Here is a 20,082-nt window from a genome sequence, read left to right as displayed (position 1 = left end):
ATGCTATACCTCAATGAGTGGTGGGGGCGTTTTAACGAAGGGAAACGAGTAAAGAGCCAGGAGAAAACTGTGGGTCAATCGTAATTATTATCACGAACGCACTATTCATCACAATTAGCTATTTTCTTGATGGTGTGCAGCCCAAATTTATGTACTTGTTTGTGGATGAATCTATGAATGGATGGATGTTAAATAGATTCACACACTACTAGTAAACAGTATCCCATGTCACCCAAGTATTTTGTGTTAAAATAGTAATTTGAAATTTATTTCAGTTCAATTCACCTCTAAAGCACCAAATAAATATTATCTTAAGGCACCTACCTTAAATGAAATGATAGTTTAGCTGTAAACCCATGTCTACAAACGATCAAACCTCAGTTAAGCGCAGCAAGTCACCCACTGCAATCAATGTTTTATGAGTCATGTAATAGTCACCCAATTCGGATTCACGCCTTAAAGTCAGGAAATGACATTTAAGATAAAGATGCATCACTCAGATTATGAAAAATGTGAGGGATTATACAAGCCACAATATAATTCATGAACTCGATATAATTGTGCTTTTACATTTCTAACATCAATTAATTGAAAGATAAGCTGTTACTCTGAGAAATTTTGACATGTTGTGAAATGTGTGGACTTTCAATTAATTTCACAGCAAAATCATATAATTTCAATATCTGTTATGAGCACTTTGTTACCATTAACTGTGAACAAGAGGTGATGGCTGCTGAGGAGCTTGCTGTATAATCTTACCACACAAAACACACAGGCACCTAAATTATTAAACCCGGAGTCTTTCCCCTGTATTTCACCACTTCAATGAGCTGCGGGGGCTGTCCTAACAAGAGGCCAGGCAAATAAAAGCTGTTCAAAAGGACTAAAGTCTTATAAGAAAAGCCTTGAGTCTGCTTTTCCCCCCTCACTCCAGTTCTTTATAGTCCTTCACTTGGCTACCTGTGGAGAGACACATGCAGAATGCAAGAACTGGCAACTGTTATGGTTTTTTTTTATGCTAATCTGGTACCTTTTTTATTATTATTATTTATTATTATTATTATTATTAAGCCTTTTAAAAATAAAAACATGCATACAGTAATAATCTTTAAAGAAAATATATTTAAGAGGAATTTTACATTAAAACCTCAAGCTTAATGGTTGCACTGCTAATCCCCAGTCAACATGTGTATGTGGGTTTTGCTCACAGTATGGGACCCAGTTGTGCTGACAAAATGCATAGTGGCAAAAACAGTTGGCCACTTTACGTAGCTCTTTTCTCAACCTAATATTGAGGAAATCTGCTTAAATTAAGCAACACATTTAGGCCTCATTTGTACTTAAGGCGTTCTGTGTCAAACTTACAATCCCAATTAATTAAAACAATAAATGAAAAGTTTGTTTATTTCAATAATTTAATTCTCAAATGAAACTCATCTTTTTGATGACTTCTGTAGCCCATGGCCTATATATACTTCTGTGTGTGGTGGCTGGTAAAGCATTTACCCCAACTACAGCTCACACCTCAGGAAACTCCCCTAACATCTTGTATGGGCTTTGTTGTATAATCCTATAGTTTACTCAACTTTTTTTCTGCCACACTTTTTCCTTTCACTAAATTTTCCGCTAAAGTGTTAGGTAGCATCACAACCTGTTCAGCTCTTTTGTGTTGGTCATTATCTGCTGAGAGAACTTTTTTCTTTTTGGTATCATGTAACATTACACTTTGCTGAATATCTAAGTGTTTTGTAATAGCGTTACACTCTAAACTGGGTTTGTGTATGTGTTGCATTTTTGAAGAAACCAATTTACCTGTATTTCAAACAAAATTTTTTCTTAGGATAACTTCAATAAATACAATATGTTTTCAATTACACGCCAATTTATTTAGATGAGTCCACACAAACAAGTTATATATAGATCCAAAATAAATCAATTGGCAGAGCCACATGTTGGCTGAGATAAGGATGATACTTAAAAAGTAACTCTTTTCTAAGAAAACAATAGAATCGGGGTGGAGCTAGTTCCTCAAAACCAGTGATTCAACTCTCCAAAAACCAGCTTTCTGTACTCAGGCAAAACCTGTTGGAAAACTCTTTGGAAGCGTTTAAATACTGTAAGTTAAAAAGAAAATGCAGAGCTAAACAGGCTGCTAAGGGAGCTAAGAAGATTTGAAAATGTACAAAATGCTACTAAACAGTCCTTGTAACAGTTTATCTTAATCTATACAAGTTCCCATGTTACAGTGGGAGAAAAAAATAACCTCTTTCCATGTCAAATTTATTAAATGTTGCTTTTAAAATGAGCAATACGCTTTTAATTAGTCAACACCTGTTCAGCTTTGCTGTGCTCCACGTCTGTTTAAGTATGGAGGAATTTCCTCCCCCGTGGTCGCACCTGTTGTCTTCCCAGCTTCCCATCTAAACCAGCAGCCAAAACACCTACCTTGTATGTACTTTCGGCGAGCTTGTTCGCCTCATCCACCTTGTTCGACATCTTTATCCTCCTCTCGACGCCCGGATAAATGTAAAAAGCAGAGGTTTTCCTCGAATTTATTTCTCAGACGCTACACCAACGCGAGCCAAAAAAAAAAGGAAAGAAGGAATCCCAGGGGGGAGAGAAGTGACCAAAGCCTACGGATGTATAAAACCCCTCATAGCCCACAGGAAACGCCGGACGCACACATGGCGACAAAAAATAAGACAAAACCCGTCTTCAGTGGAAGAAAGTGCAATTTTTCTGTCGTTACCACTGCTGCTCGGTACTAAAAGGCTGAGCTGTCAAACTTGTTGTAGGTGGTTAGTTCACAGAAGGGGAGGAGACCTGTGGAGGGAGGTATTATTAGCCTATTTTAACCCTTAACTGTTTTTGTAAGAATCTTATGAAACTTCATAATGATTATTTATTGCCAAAGAGTCATTTAACATTTTAACTTTTAACTGGAAAATGCTTCTTAATTTTATAATAAACCCATGTCACTTCAAAATTTCGGGTGAAGGTTGGTATTTATTTATATATATGTTTTATTTATCGTTGTCGGAAGACATGTTTTATGTAATTTAAGCTTGAAACGCACTTGACTCCATTGTAGATATATGTTTGACTGATTTCCACACCTTTAGTTGATCTTACAGTTTTGCTCAATCATCTGTTTAACAATTAGCTATAGATTTAGTATTGCTAGCCTTAGTTTATTAGTAACATTTTTGCTTGCTTTCGATACATTTTTGTATCCATTGTTTGCATATAGCTTTACTTATCCGACAGGCTGCACAGAAGTAGAAAACAGATAAACTATGGGCCTCGGGCACCCCCTTGAGGCAGGTTGCACATACATACTGTAGACACCAAAGGTGGATATGAAGTTCCCTGCAAAAGTAGTTAAACCTCTTTAATCCTTTTCATGTTTACAACTACATTTTTATTACTAGAATTTTTTTTTGTCAAATCTTAAAAGTCTGCCGTGCATACACATTGCCCTTGCATAATAACTAAATGCACCACCTAAGAGTTAATAATAATAATAATAATAATAATAATAATAATAATAACTGCATTTCAGTTAGTGACAAGTTATTCAACATTAACAGACCGTGAGTGGCTTCTCCTTTCTAAAACTGCTATGTTGCAAAGCAAATCTTGTTGTTCTGGACAGGATGTTAAACTGTTCCAGAAGGGTCATATTATTGGCATGCATCAACAAATGTTAAACATCTAAGGTGAAACTCAACACTTCACAAAAACTGTAAGGTTTGTGAGGAGTCATCTTTGCAAAAGAAATGTGGTCAGATAAAAACAATGAATGATTGTATGACTTGAATCTTGAATGACTTAAAAGGTTTGGTGAAATAAAAAACAAACAAACACCATGGCTATGTTCATAAGCAAAAGTGAGAGTGTTCTGCGTTCACAATACCAAGGAAACTTAAAGCATTAGGCCTAAACAGCCTTGGGAAATCCACTGATCGGTGAGGTTAATTGGGAAAAGGCTTCAGTTTGCTCAGGAGCATAAAGATGGACTTTGGAACAATGGTAGAAGGTCATGTTGTTGACGAGCTTAGATTTACACCAATGCAGAGTGACTGACACATCAAGGTAAGAAGAGATGTAGATTAAGTGATGCTTCTGTCTATTTTACAAGCCTGTGGTAGTAATGGTATTAAATGGGGTTTGATGATATTGGTTAAGCAACATTATGTTGCCAAAGATTGAGCCCAGATGACTATCTGAATATACTGTGAATGACCAGGTTATTCCAACATTGATTTTTTTCTTTACTATTGCTTTTTTGTTATTTTCCCCAGGATATAAATCAAGAAAGTTTGTTGGACTTGCTGATCAAAATATAATGATCTACCACTAGATGTCCCTCATAGTCAAGTCAAGACAGATTTTATAACCGAATGATTTTTACCAATTCTTTTCATGTTTTTTTTATAGGCACATTGCCTGTGTTTCTGTCATTCAGATAAACTTAGCATTATGACACTGTAATGGCAACAGTTTCAGTAAATCCCCTACTAGACCATTCTAAATTAACATAAACTGTATCCAAGCATCCAACAAATCAAACACCAAGGATTTGTAAATATCACGTGCTGCAACTGTGAGAGCAAATATGCCAAGACCTTACTTTGTAAATGTCATCGCAGTTTAAAACTTTGGAAAGCGCTCTGCTGCCATCGGGGGCTTGCCGAAGCAGCTGAATGCAAAATGAGACTGTACCCTGAGGCTCTGAATGTCTAGTGCTGCTCTCCCAGCTTTCAAAATGCTGCTAAGTGGCACACACAGAGTAATTAGTCTCCAAAGCTCCAACGTGAGTGTTAGGCCTAAGTTTCTTTTCCTCTCTTGTTGATATCCTTTGCATCGTGTCTGTCTTTATGACCTCCCACTGGGTTGATGTAAATCGATACGAAAGGAATGTAAAGCTAAGAAAAAAAGCATCTATAACCAGTTGCATCTCTCAAGGACAAAGAAAAAAATGTTCACAGGTGCAAGCTTTGTTGTCATTCAGCCTGATTTGGTCAATCTGTCTATAAGATCCCAGGGATGTAACTCATTAAATTGACTGCCACGTTTAATGAGAGTTGGAATTAATGTAAATCAATTGAAGTATACTGCCTTGAAAAGTATTTATCACCCTTTAGATTTTTCCTAATAGCCATGTTAAAATCACCAGTGTAAATTGTAGGATTTTATATGACAGACCAACACAAAGTAGTGCACAACTATAAACTGCTTTAAAAGAATTCATACAAGTGTGGCATGCATTTACTCTGAAACACCTGAATAAAACCTAATGTAAACAATCACCTTTAAAATCAGGTGTGTAAGAAAGACGTGGCATGTCCCTTTTATAGTTTATCAGGAAAATGTAGGAGGGCAAATTGTGAAGATGACAGTAAGCGTGCAGAAGAAGGTTCTCGGATTCTTTTACCTCAGTTTACCCCCCAAAACAGTTATAAAAAAATTGGTCTGACTGCAAGATAATATTTCTGCAGAGAAAATTACACTGCCCAGTATAATGAAGATACCACATTAAACATAAAATGGCCATGGGGATACCTTTCTTTAACATAGAAAGAAAAGCTGGTTGGAAGAAAGCCTGTTTGAGACTGGAAAAAAGTTTATACTGTGGCAGAGGTTCAGCTTTCAACCAAGAAGCATAGTCATATAGTCAGAGTGACAGTGGAAAGTTAAGACTGATATTAAAAAAATATCACTGCACCAAGGCCTGAAAACAAAACCAAACTTACAACCTTTTCATTGAAAGGTGAATACTCTTCTTGCTACCACGCAGTCAAAAAGTGACAGCTCCAGATGTTTACCTTATGTCTCAGCTGTCCAGAGGATACTATCCCACAAAAATTGGGGTGTGTCAACAAAGGTTTTAATATATTCCAGTCTGGATTTCTTGTGTTTTCAGTAGTTTTCTTAGGTTATCAATGTCTGTTTGAGTTTATATTGCCTGTTCATAGAGAATGATCCTCTATTCCTCATGTTTTTGTTGCGTTTTAAACACACATCAGTGTGCTTAAACAATGCATCATCTTGGTTGCTGTCTATCCTTTACTTCTTTGTAAACAGTTGATGACAAAATCCTCTGAGAACAACTAAAATCAAAGTTCCACCAGCAGTAACACTGGTTATACTTTTTTCCCAGTCAGAGAATGGATTTTTGACTATTTGTTCAATCATAGATCTTGTTAAACTGTCAAACAGAATGAGGAAAATTTATATTACCAGCATTAGCTGATTAGCAAACAAAGGTGTCACAATATTGAAAGAGAATATCCTAACCCATTCCCAAATCTTATGTTTTTCAACTTTAACTTGTATTGGTCTGTACTCTCTGCTAATGTTTCTGGTCATTTATAGTCACTCTTGTGAATGTGCTCTGAGGGACAGCTCCTCATCTGTTGTGACTAAACACCTAAGTGTACAAACGCATTCAATAGAGCCTGCTTATGCTCTGCCAGCAAGGCCACCTCCTTTTCACACACGCCATATTTTTTCACAGCAGCATTTACAGAGAAGCAGTGAACAGACAATGGGAATAGTTAAAAAAAAAGCTTTCCGCCCTTGAAGATGGTAAATGAGTTTACCTTTTACAATACGGAGAATGTAATCACCTTTGCCTGCGTATTTATTTCAGTCATAATTCTCAGAAACTCTTTGTGTCTTAAGTTATTGACGTCAGTCATGCTGATCTTTAAATAGTGCAAGGACAGAATGAAACTGTGCAAGGCAAAGACACAAAACACTTCATTATACTCATCAGTTTCAACCAACACCACAGCCTGGTGTGCAAAAAAAACCTTCTATTTCCAAATGGTTGCTATGTTGGAGCTCATTATTTGTTCAAGTAAAATCATAAATCTAGTCTCTGTCAGCTGGGACAGTGTGATGACCCAGGGCTAAAACTCTTGTTGTCTATCTCTGAATATTTGTAGACAATGAGCTTACTGCTCCATGTAGTCTACAGTACTTGATATTAAACAGAAAGAATAATCCGTTGCAGATGTTAAAATTCAACAGACAAAAAAAATGATAAAAAGATAAAAAAAATATTACCACATGAATAGCCTTCCTTCAGCTGTTCTGTTCAGGGGCAGCTTCCTGGAATCAAAGTTTGTTCCAAGGCATAAAATTCTTCGGCATCAATCTAAAACTAAAATGAAACTTTGGAATTATTAGAAGAAGGTGGTTTCAAAGGTTAACACAGACTTAATGTCCATTCCCTCATTCCTCTGTGACAGAAGCATGTGTCTGAACTCATTTTCATCGGGAACTGACAAGAAGTAAAGTATAAATTTTTATGCTCATGAGGAGAAACCTCTGCTTCTCAAAAGCGCTGAGTCATCTGTCCAGGTATCCTTCAGTTTTATACTTAGATACTGCAGAAAATGATCTGATGCAAAACATGCTGCAGGAAGCAAATTAGTTACTGGAAGCTTTTTGTTACATGATGTACTTTCTGAGCTTCAAGGTTGTTATATAGTTAGCACTGTTCTCTTACAGAACAAAGGTTCTGGCTTCAAATCTGAGCCACTGAGGGGCGATTGCACATTCACTCTGTGCATGTACAGCCTTTCCTCACTTTTTTTCTATCAGCCTCAGACTTGCATGTTAGATTAACTATTGACTGTGATGGCTCTGTGATGGACTGGAAAGAACTTTCAGTTGCATGATCCACCCATTGTCTATACCTGTTTGTCCTTGCAGATATGTAACAACAAAAATGCCAGAGGGCTGGATGATGGAACAGTTTGTAGCACTATTGCCTTGCAGCAAGAAGGTCCTGGAGTCGAATCATGGCCTAGGGTCTTTCTGCATTGAGTTTTTATCTTTCCCCAAGCATGCCTGCTTTTGAGATTAATAGCTTTCTCTAAAATTGCTCTTAGGTATGAGTGTGTCTGTGCATGGTTGTTTTTCCTGTTTGTCCTGTTATAGATGGCAACAACACCTGGCTCACTCCAAATGACCACTACAGATATGCATCAAACATGTCAAATAAAAATTGAGATTAAGTCTTGCCATACTGCACAATAATAGATACAAAACTGCATTGTTTTTAGCTGTAGCAAATCCGAAAAGTACAGAGGTTTCAGTGCAATAATAAATAGTTTAACTGTCATGGTGAGTGTCAGGAGAACTGGACTATGAAGAGAGAAAGTGAGGAGGAGAGAGAGAAAACAGCAGACGAAAAACTCATGTCTGGAAAAAACTGCTCAATAACCACACTGTAGCTGCCACACTCGAAGGTTTCCCAGAAAATTTCTGACAATAATCAATATTTGTCGATTATTGTCATCTGTGATCAGGGAAGAGCTCTGTCATTGAATGATGACAAACTTCTGATTTCTGCCAACAGTCAGTAACTTTCCTGTGATTTCTGCAACAACTTTGTTCAAAAAAGCTGATAATCAGGCTAATAAGCTAAAGATTTCACACATTTGAACAAAACATGTGGCTCCAGTTAAAGTCCCACTACAATTTAACAAACATTTATACATTTGTGATGTAAAGGTTTTTTAGTAATGTCTAATGTTCTTTTATGAATACCTGATGACACCAAAATGCTATGTTTATGATCGGTGCCGTGTTATATTCATTCCACAGGTAAATAGGAAGTCTGATCAATTTAGATTATATTTCTTGGTAGGTTTCTAACACATTCGCATAATCATGGATAGGACACAATGTAAAAAATAAAAAATAAAAATAAGAAAACAATTAATTTACAAAGAAAGGAAAAACGGTGCAAAGGGCTTGGGGCTCTTGGGTTCTTTAACCAGTGTCTGTAACGCAAGGTGGAGACTGTGAGATTGGTGATATTGTGCAGGTGATAGAGTAAGATGGTGGTAAAGGAATAGATATTTGTCTTGTGAGGTGGCCTAGAAGTGGGGGTGAAAGACAGACAGAGATCCAAGAGATCTGGCAGAGTCGTGTTCAAATGTGCACAGGACTGGTGGCGACCTCTGAGCAGTGGAGAGGTTGGGGAGCGGACATGCAGGTGGATGTGGAGCTGTTGTGGCGGATAGAGGAGGAAGGTCTCCAAAGGAGTAAGGTGAATCACCAGGCATCAAAAGATTGTCCAACAGCTCATTTTGAATCCCAGCAGGTGATTAGATAAATGCAGCCAGCAAAAGATCCACCCGTACAGTGCAACCCACATAATTTTGTTAAAAACAATTCTAAAATGTACTCAATTTAAAAACTGAAAAGTGAAATTATCCTGCTGTACTGAAGGAAAAGGGATTTCAAGACATTTCTAAAATGATTTCACAGGAAAGAACCATAACAAATCAAATATAAGATTAAAAAGGTCTGGGATCTTGAGGGAAACGCGGCAGCGACTTCCTGCTCTGGGTAATATTGTGATCAGCAGTGGGTGAAAATGTAATAACAGTCAGAATGTCAAGAGCCACACATCTCACAAATCAGCTATGTTATTTGAAACTAAGGTCTCCAGTCATACAGGCCCCTTTCTGCTTCTGTACCACCACGAAACATGTACTCCACAGCAGCAATGATGTTTCGTCATACTTCAAATCTTTGTTTGAGACAATTCAACATTTGGACATGGGATTTATTTAGGTTAATGCATGAACTGCAATCCTGTATCCAGACAGTGAATGTAATCAGCAAATGCCATCAAGTCATTTGATGCCCTGATTGGTTATGATTAATACCAAACAATGTGCGAGTAAACAGGCCACGTAGTCGTGACTGCGACAGTGACAAATAAAATCACCTTCTGTCAAAACTGTAGAAACCTCCATTGAGTTTCAGAAATGCCACAGATCACAAATCCACTTTATTTTTCCAGAAGAGATACAAGAAAAGATGAGCCGGAATTTGACGCACTCTACACAGCTGCCTGCAGCCTCAAGCAGGGAAATAATTCAAAGTTACAAACAGTTGTCATTTAGAAACTCTATGCCAAGCCTTGTGGCAGCAGACATTAGCATGAACATTGATTCCATAATCACTGTTTTTATGCAGAGCCCCTTTTGGATTTCAGTTTTGATCACACCAAACATCTCAAAGCTGTGAAAGCTTGTAATGCGGCACCGCGACATCTCGCCTACAATTCTTGTCTGAACAAGATGAGACCTGTCACTTTTAGCTACAAAGCACTGCACAAGCGGGACTTTTGGCTCAATCTGTTTGAAAGCTCTTCACATCGACACATGCACACGCATGTGCTAGTTGTTGTCTCTGTCATATTGATGCCTTCTCTAAATACTCCAGGTTTGTATGTGGGTTAATTACACCTTCCTAATCCCTCTGAATCTAAAGCTCATTTGGAAAGTGTCATTATGGCAGAAGAAGGAAGCTTTGCACTGCTTGTATAATACTACCTCAACACTTGTGGATGTATGTGTACTATTCTTCATAGTTAAACTTTAATATGTATTGTTAAATAAGGATTCTGAGGATTTGCCACAGATTAATAAAACTAAACCGACAGAGCAATGTGTTGTCAGAATATCTAATTTATGTGGAAAATAAAGAAAGTAAAGAATGTTTAAGGTCGCGCATGCCTGTGCATTTTTCCAATTCTTATTAACCCCGGATGTGTAATTCCAGCTTGAGTGTGCACATATTTACACAAATCTTTCTCACTGCTGCTTTCACTCTGTGAACACCAGAGGAAATAATGTAGCACGTTTCAGTCCCTTCAGCTGCATACCATGTGACAATAATCCATAAATCCCATGAGAGTCCATTAGGGATGCCACATGTGATGTGATGGGTTATAAAATAAATGCTATCTCATATCTGAGAAATGAAAACTAAGGGAACATAAAAAGTGACTTGAATATAAGGTACTAGTTAGTTCAAAGTAAGGAAGGAGCTAACTTGACTCTGGTAGGGAAAAAAACTGACACATAAAGACATACTTGTTAGAGCACAGCATGCTTTATTTATGTATTTTTTAAGTTCCTTTAACAAAGCAACATGCCCTTTAAATATTTGTCTGAAATTGTTTTACCATGAAGTGATCATGAAAAAGATCTTAGAAGCTATTAGCTTCTTTTGCTGCCATTCACCTAATGTGTTTTTTCTGTTTTTGTCTTTTGGTGCCCCTGGCTTGGTGCATCCATGTTTATCTGTATGTATCCTGGATGAAGCCATAGAAACAGCTATTAAAACCATTAACCATGCATGCTCTGCTTTTTTTCTTCACAGAATGTACTCTTCTCTCCTTCCTGGACATTGACACAGACACACATTCAGACTCTCCTTGTTTCTCTTTCCTGTTGACACAATTACTGGTTCTGTTTTTAGTTATATCTATTTTCTGGTTGAAGCCATTGATTAAGTTATTATTGTAGTTAGTGTCGTGTACTCTGTATTCTGTGTATGCTCTCTCTGCTCTGTTCTCTGAGCTTCCAGCATGTTGTGTCTAGTCATACAGTCATTCCTTTCCACCTTCTCTACTTACTTGTAGTGAAACTTTAGAAATTTGTGTAAACTCTGGGATTTGATAAACTCAGCTGAACTTCCATAGTTGTTAACTTTTTACCAACCATTTTTTTTTATTATCAATGGCATCTAACTTCATTGTATTTGAAATAAATGAAAAATTGGAATTTATGTAACTGAATCTGTCTGTGTGATTGGGTTGTTATGGAAAGATCTGTATTGTTTTGTACTGAATCAATACAAAATTCGATTTTACATAATTATGAATTGGATAATTTTTTTCTAGTAAGGTGCCTTTGTTGGTTGTCATTGTTGAGAACTGGTGCAATATACAGTCTTATTGAATGAAATACATGTTTTTGGATGAAGCTCATTATTAAAAGCACATTTGGAAAATATTTATTTGATGTTTTATAAGGCCCTATCCTTACAAAAACTAAACAAAATAAACAAAAAACTCTTAAGTTATTTTTTTTGTTAAGCCTACATTTCTATATTGAACTTTTTTTTTATTGGTCTGATGTAAAATTGTTATTTTAAATGCCATGTTTTCATTAGCTCTGGCAGAAAATTATAATTAAGAGCAAAAAAGACTTGGAAATATCAATCTGTGTGTAATAAAAACATTATGTATTTGATTTCTTGAACAGAGTTTCTGAAATTAATGAACTTTTCAAAAATATTCAAATTTATTGAATAGATTTGTAAATGAACTTAAGTTGTTTAAATTTTACTGTAAAATTAGATACTCTCAGTAAGGTAACATAAATTTGTAATGATGCATTTTGATGTTTGATTTAATCAGCTTAACATTAATTAAATATAAATTGAAAATTATTTTATTTATCCAGTGTTTTCATAGTCTTATCATGTAAAAAGTATTAACAGCATCATTTATGTCTCTATCCAAAAATCTAAAAGTCTAAAGTAATGTTTCTATTCATCATAACCACAGAGGAGTGGTCATAAAATCAAGAATCAGGATTACTTCATTAATAAAACATATGTCCATATCTGTTTAACTTCATAAAATATGTCCACTGCTGAAAATTGCCCAAAGAAACTGCTGTTGATGTCCTTGGGACAAACTGCTTGTCTATACTTAATGTTCTCAATTATGCAAAACTTAGTGCTGTAGATGTAAGCAACCTTGAAACTCTTGTGGGACATCAGCATAATCGCTCATACAGGTTCTTGCTGTGATCAATAATGGCCTTTGGAACTGAGGTGACCAATGGGTTGTCTGGCACAGACCAACCCTTCACCAAGTGCCTGTCAAACAATACGCATTGCCCTGTTGTGCATTTCAATGACATTTCACTGTTCTGCTCATTGAATATAAAGAGGCGTGAATTACTGATTTGTTTTAGATTTGTCACTCAGAAGAAAATTGTGCTAGAAGAACAAATACAACTTAGTTGACTTAGCAGTTAATGCGATCTATAGGGGTTTTAACAGTATGGACGCTTGTCCATTCGCCATTTAATTGTCCCTTTATCAAGTGTCCATTTTGCCTCATTGAACACTTGAGGTTAGAGTCCACATGAGACAGGAGACAGAATGTGATGGATCTAGGCAACAAAACTGACTCATTTATATTGAAACATATCCATTCTGCTCACAAAACTCTCCAACACACTGGTGTTATTTTTCATGCTAACGGTGAATCTGGTGATCCCACTGGTTCCCTCAGTGCCAGAAGCTCATACGTCTAATTCAAGCTATTGTTTTTTTTTTTCCTCTGACTATTCCCTGAATCATGCTCAGCCTTGTTCCCCATCTGTCTTACGAACCCGCAGCCTTTGCTCTGTCTTTTGTTCCGAGTAAAGCAATAAACTTTGAATTTGGTGCAGAATCAGGAAGGCCTTACGCTTAGCCAGTGGGGGGGAGGAATATCACATTCAAATATAGTAAGCAAACAACCAGGGTCTATATTTAGATCCTGCATGGATTTATGCTCATGAAAAAAAAACAGGTTTAATGTTTTTTTGTCCTGAAATCCCTTTTCTGATGAAAGCCACATGATCTGCTAATGTCAGTGGAGAGCAGGGCTTTAATCGGACCAGAGAGAGTGCATGCATGCCCGTGCACACACACTCCATCAACTAGTTGCAGGCAGGATGGGTTTATCTCTTGGGTAAGGAAACGTTGGCTGTTGGTGATTTCGTTAGCAGCAGTGGAATGATCTAGATAATACACTTATCCTGGGCCCTCCTGGGGGAAGTCAAGCCACCAACATGAGATTAGATTCTACAAAGATAAAAGGATCATAAAGAGTCACATGTCTGCAATATTACTGGGCAACTGAGGGAATTTATCTCATGAATCAACATCACATAATAAAGCGGTGACTAATTGTATTTAACATCTAGTCCAGAAAGTGATAATTGGCTTCTAAATGTCTAATGTAAAATATAGAAAAAAACTTTCATTTTCACACCTGCTGCTCTTGGATTACATTGTGTTCCTACCCATTACAGTAGAAGATGATTTTTATTGTACAAGAGTCACTGCCTTGTCTTAAGACAATTGTTGCATTTTTTTTTGTGCAGTTTCAAGGAGAGCTCGGTGTGCTCTGTAGGGGACATAGTGTTCTCTATCATCCCAAGATTTAGACAAAAGCTTCCCTAACATAGGTTACTTTACAAAATTATATCTGACAGTAAAGCTGCCTATAACCAAAGATAATAAAGTGAGTCAGCCTTGAAGTATGGACACTATATCAGTCATGTACTGAGACATTGCTGTTGTGTTTGGCTCTAAAAGAAAATCTTTCATCCGAGACAAGATGGTCCAGTTCAGACTTTTCTTTGTAAGTCTGTAAAAGACCTATGGCACTGAGTAATCAATAGATGAATATGACACAAAATATTGCAGTGCTGAAATACCTTAATGTGTATCAAGAGTGATCGTCACAGTATTTTCTATTAAGACTAAAGTTTAATTATGACTTTACATGTTATAATTAAATTGAACAGTACCTGAATCCATCAAATGCCCAATTTCGTAAGAGGAAGATTCAGGAGTGAACTGAGTTTCCTTTAAACACAGCGAGGATAATTGACTCTCTTTTTCTCTCTGGGTTTATTTAACCTGCTTACAGCAGATTTGCATGAAACCACCTAATTAATTACAAACTCGTTTAGGAACAACAAAGTCAGGGTTTTGCGGTGCCCAAATCAAATCAGTCTTTTTGACCATTTGTGGGTAGAGCTGAAAAGGTGTGTGCGAACAAGGCATCCTACACACCTGACTCAGTCATATCAGCTGGAATCATTTTTCATAGACCAAGACTGTGTACACAAATAAGGAATTTCACTCTGTTGTCACACTCTCACAGAATACATGCCTTAAGGATAAATAAGTGAACTAAGAGTAAATAAAATGTTGTAAAAGATAAAAGGAGCAAAAAGTACAAAAAATGTATATGTGTGTACATTCAACTTTTACTAAAGAAAAAGAAACAAAAAAAATAGTCAGCTACTCTGGAGTATCTGACTGCTTAGGCTGTAAAATGTTCAAAACAGAGAGACATTGTGGGGGGGAAAACTGCCTCTGTGATTTTTTTTTTTTTCCACTTGAAGTTAATTGCCTAAACATTTTATGTTCAGCAGGTGTGGGGTCTGCAGAGATGCTAGCCACCCTTTTCCTAACCTTTGAACTGTCCATGGTCTGAATGGAGGGAAGGTCAGCCTTGATGATCCTCTGACTGTTTGTAGCAGTTTGGACGTGTACTTTTTTATGGGCCCTCCGCATGGGAAACTATTGTCTGATTGGTCTGAAGATGCACCTGTTTGACCAAAACATTGAGCTTGGTGCTGATCAATGATCTAAAGCAGCAAGCAAATCAAGCTATACAACAATTTCTGGCTAAAATAAACTTATAAAAAATTCTCTAAATAACTTTCACTCTTGTTATTTTAGCATTTAGCAAAAACAGAAAACCTTAATTTTGCTAATCATAGCTGACCTTAAAATTGAAAATATTATTCTTACATAAAGTCTTACAGTTAAAGCAAAAGGTTATCATGTGTCTTTCTACTAGACATGGTTTGGTCTGTTATCGATTCTGAGAGAACAAATAGCAAAAGATCAGCATAGATCTTTTTACTTCTATCTAATGTTCTCAGTATCTGCTTTGTAGAAATAAAGTAGGTTTCAAAGAAATGAGCACAAAAGTGTGAGGTGTGCACAAATGAATCACCACATACGGGAAAACAGCAGCTGCATATGACACTTTGCAATCCATCCTTTTTAAAGATCAAAGAGTCTGCTGATGCTGGTTAGAGATGCCAGTTCATCTTTAGCTTGTCACGAAAAAACAAATGTTATTTTCCAGAAAAAAAACCCAGCTCCTCTTTAGATAGGCACACAGAGAGCATGAAACACAGCCATAAAGTAAATTGTTTACCCAAAGCATAAGCTGTTCAAAATTATCTAAGCTTGCACAGGATGATATAAAATATCCCTACAGTGAAAGTTTAAATTTACAGCTACATCTGGGATTTTTGTCGGAAACCTTGATAAGGGGAAATGTGAAAGCCTCGCTTTAAAATGTTCTCTTTTTGTCTGCACAAATGTCAGATCTGAAATTTATTTTAACATATTTTCAAATCCTATGTTCTAACAACCCAAATGGACTGCAATGCTTATGAATGGACAATACATTACAAGGACACCGCCATATTAATCATGTGGCATGAGGACAACAAATCACAGAAAATTTTGTATGTTGGCAAAGATGTTCCCAGCCAAGGCAGCTTAAAAACCAGACTCATTTACCAACTCTGGATAAATGGACCAAAATTCTTGTAGACTTTTGTGAGATTCTTGAGGGAGGAAACCCCAAATATATGACCCAAGTCACAAAGTTTAACGGCTATTCCACCAAATACAAAAGAAAATGCAAAGAAAATTCTAAGAATGTCAAAGTTTTTGTTCTGATTTTGGTATTTAGCAAATAGAAATACTTTTGGTAACCTTATCTGACCCTAATAACTTTAGTTTGATATAACATCAGTGAATGAAAAAGGCTATGAGAGCTTTTAAACTGTGAATGTCAATAGCCGACTCCAGCTGCATATTTCATTTTCTCTTTCATTAACTGAGATCTTAACAGCTGCAACAAATAATGACATGAATTAACGTGTCTCTGATTTTAAAATTAACTTGAGAAGCCAAACAGCCAAAACACACAGAGTAGTTTTGTTGCAGAGATGGGAGCTGCATTTATTGAAATTCAGAGTGTACGTTTTTAATAAATTAAATTATACAACCTGAAGGGGAATTCTGGGTCGTAACAGTATGTGAAATCGTAGAAAACTGCAGCTCCCAAAAGATAGCCCTGCTTTCTGCCCAAACTTTAATTACAAAGTCAAAGTTCTCCTCCAGTCTCATTAAAAAAAAAAAAACAAGCAAAAAAACTTGTTTTTCTCAGAGTCTTTTCTGTGCTGTCTCCAACAGGGACGCTGCATGTGGAAAAACACGTTGCTCAAAATCACACAGACACTTTGATTCCTTACACCCAGCTTCTTCACCCCTCGCAGATATGTGCATGTATACAATGACTTATCAAATGCACTCAGAGTGATTTGATTTTAATTGTGTGTTTTCACACTCCAACACAACCTTGGGCAATGTTGCAGAAAGCAGACAATCCAAAGCAGCGAGTGAAGAACATATTGATGTGAAGAAGAGCTCTAATGAAGAATAGGTCAAATAATTATTCACTGTCACTCCGTCTGGTCAAATGCAATAAACAAATGGACAAGCTGGCAGCAGCACTAAAGTGGTAATTTGTTTCTGGTGATGTACTGTTATCATTACATCTGCAGCAGCTGTGGAGATCATTTCTTCAGAAACCCCGCAGGATTTCGCTGGGCTAGAAATCTCCCTTTCAAACGCCACCGCAGCGGGAGAAAAACTCAATAACTACAACGAATCCCATTCCTCAGACTCGGCACACAAGCAAAGCTCACAGCCACAAGCCTGAATACACGGACATACATACACATGTTGTTTTTTATCCTGTTGAGTCACTCTGCTGTCAAAGAGACAGATTATAACTGCAAAACTCACACATGAAGCCTTTTGTTATCAACCATTAATTTACCTCTAACATCTTTTTTTAACAGTTTTCTATTATTAATTTAGCACAGAAACCAAGAAGTCTGCATGCAGCACTTTTTGTTTTACTGTCACCATTAACAAGAGAAGAGAACATTATGTATAATTCTTAAAAACATCTGTAATTTATCTGCATTGCCGTAAGGGGTGAAAATAATTTTTATCTTAATTTAGTTCAACAGGCTGCATTGGTGTGTCAACAAAAACTGCGGATATTGGAAAAGAAATAATTATGAGGGTGAACAGTGGAGCGGTGCTTAGCAACACTGCACCAAGGTTGCAAGTTTAAATCTGTAGCCGAGTTCTGTGGCATTCTTCCTGAGAATGTGTGGAGTTTTTCATGGTACCCAGATTCCTTTGCTTTTTGTAGGGCTTAAATAAAGAGAAATACATTAGCTGCTCGAATTGACACTAGTATTTACAGGAACGTCAAAATTCATAACTGTCGCAGAATTAGACTTAAAGGATTTTTAAAAGAAGTGGTCAAAGATGCATGTTTTAATGTTTGAGATGAGAATCATCCTAAACAGATAAACAGAAGCAGCTGATGTGTTAATGTTTTTAGCTGCTGGAAACTGCTGCTTAAAATCTTGGCTTTACGTTCTTGAAGAAATTTACCCACAGACATGCAAGAGCATGATAAAGCATAAAAAATGCATTTTCATGCAATTCCATGTAATGCCAGATTAAATCTTCTTGTACTGCACAGTTCAAAAGAATTTTAAGAAGTCTTCTATTGAAACATCAGTGAGAAATTGGGATTGTAATAGAGTTGTGCATATACTTTTGAACACAACTGAATATATAAAACTAGTAAAGTGTCTATTGACTTAAAAAGCATTCAAAGGTCACTACACAAAGATGCATTATTGATTTTTACTATTTTTATAATTCACACAACGGATTGTTAAAAAGATTTGATAAACCACAAACAATTTGTTAGTAATTCTGTTGCTATTGTTTCTGCTATAGTGACATGTGCTTTAATCAAACTAGTTTATCATTTATTTAACCATGTAGATGTATTCATAATTAATTCGTACTTAACATTTCAGAACATTAGTGTCTGCATGACTGGAGCGGCAATAAAATAAAAATTAGAGACATAAAAGAAAGCAAGAAATACAAAATTAATATTAACAGACATTCCGCGTTGTAAGTTGCCTATGGGGTGTCAAATTATAGTTCTGAGACAAAAAAGGGACCCCTGGTGCATCAACACCAGCACACAGCATGAAGAGAGGAGAAGGCTGGTAGTGTCCTATATTGCAGCAGCTTCTATAATCCACAAGGGCAGATTTTTTTTTTTCATTTCCAATTGGATGCCAGCCAGTCCAGAGGATTTCTCCACTGCTGACATTTCATTGTCCAGATTAGAGGACATATAATCTAATGAGGTTTGTAGCCAGTCCTGCAAATTATATTTCTACTGACTGGACAAATTGTTGCTTCTTGATTTAAATAACGTAATGTGAATGGTGTGGAAAAAGTTAGCTTTGTTTAAGAGACAATCTTGTGCGGAGATTTATTTATTTAGCAAACAGCAGAGAGGGCTATCTCGGTTTGGAGACTTATTGTGATTTAGACATGAGGGAATGAGGCTAATAAGAAAAAGAGTGAATTCCAACAATATAAAACAAATCAATTTCAGAAAATTTGTGGTTTGAGTGGATGCAGGGGGGAACTGTGCACTTTTTGGATGAGACATTCATTTTAGACGTATTTCACTCTTCAAAAAATGTGAGATTTGTGTTACTCTCATAAGTGTTTGCAGAACAGGTAATGTATCATGTCAATAAAACATTTTCTGTTTAGATTCAAAATAGCAACTACAAGACAGATAAAAATGTATCTCTTTGTGAGCCAAACTATGACATAAGTATTACTTTGTCTCATTTAATATGTTAGTCCTGTTATGGACAGGTCATCTGTCAGTTGTACCCAGACTCATAATTACTAAACATGGGAGATTGGTTTCTGTGCCTCTTCAGAAACAAATAGCATAGACCTAAAGTTCAGTCCTCAATGGCTCACCATGTAATGAAACCTTACCTTCAACAGTCCAGGTATTTCAATTGCATCTAAAGCACAATTAATGTAGGTTAAAACCTAGCCAAGGAGTCAAATAACTTGACTGATATAGTCTTTGGGAGGAAGATTTAGTTGAACTCAAATAAAATAATACAAAATGGTTTTATTTAACTACTTTAGCTGTTTTTGTACAGTAATTTTCTTACAAAATCCTTACAGTACAATTTTTAATTAGACCAACAGACTGCGTGAGTGGGAGTTGAGTATTTTAAGTGCAATATCGTGAAATGTAAGGAAAGTTTTAAGTAGGCAGAAGTTAGATTTTGAATGAGGCGTGGTGAACGACTCAACGTTTTACCATTATTTCCTGAAAAAGCCTGAATACAGAAACAAGTAAACCATTACTTGCTGTTCCCTCCAGGCAAAGTTGTGTCAGGATTTTTCACTTGATTCTTTTGAAAACAGTTCCTATGTTTTAAGTTGGGCATT

General features: G+C 36.5%; 1 protein-coding gene across 1 annotated transcript in view; it reads right to left on the bottom strand.

Moving 5' to 3' along the window:
- Positions 1-2,801, bottom strand: part of baiap2l1b (BAR/IMD domain containing adaptor protein 2 like 1b) — a 31,436-nt gene extending 28,635 nt beyond the window's left edge. Inside the window, exon 1 of the mRNA XM_028041766.1 lies at positions 2,446-2,801. Within this exon, the coding sequence (XP_027897567.1) occupies positions 2,446-2,496 (51 nt within the window). The 5' untranslated portion in view covers positions 2,497-2,801. The remainder of the gene's footprint in view (positions 1-2,445) is intronic.
- Between the last annotated feature and the right edge of the window lie 17,281 nt (positions 2,802-20,082).

The sequence above is a fragment of the Xiphophorus couchianus genome, chromosome 16 (assembly GCF_001444195.1).
Source record: "Xiphophorus couchianus chromosome 16, X_couchianus-1.0, whole genome shotgun sequence".
NCBI classification, from domain to species: Eukaryota; Metazoa; Chordata; class Actinopteri; order Cyprinodontiformes; family Poeciliidae; genus Xiphophorus; species Xiphophorus couchianus.
Note: the sequence above shows the minus strand (reverse complement) of the source record. Positions and strands in the feature narration are given on the sequence as shown.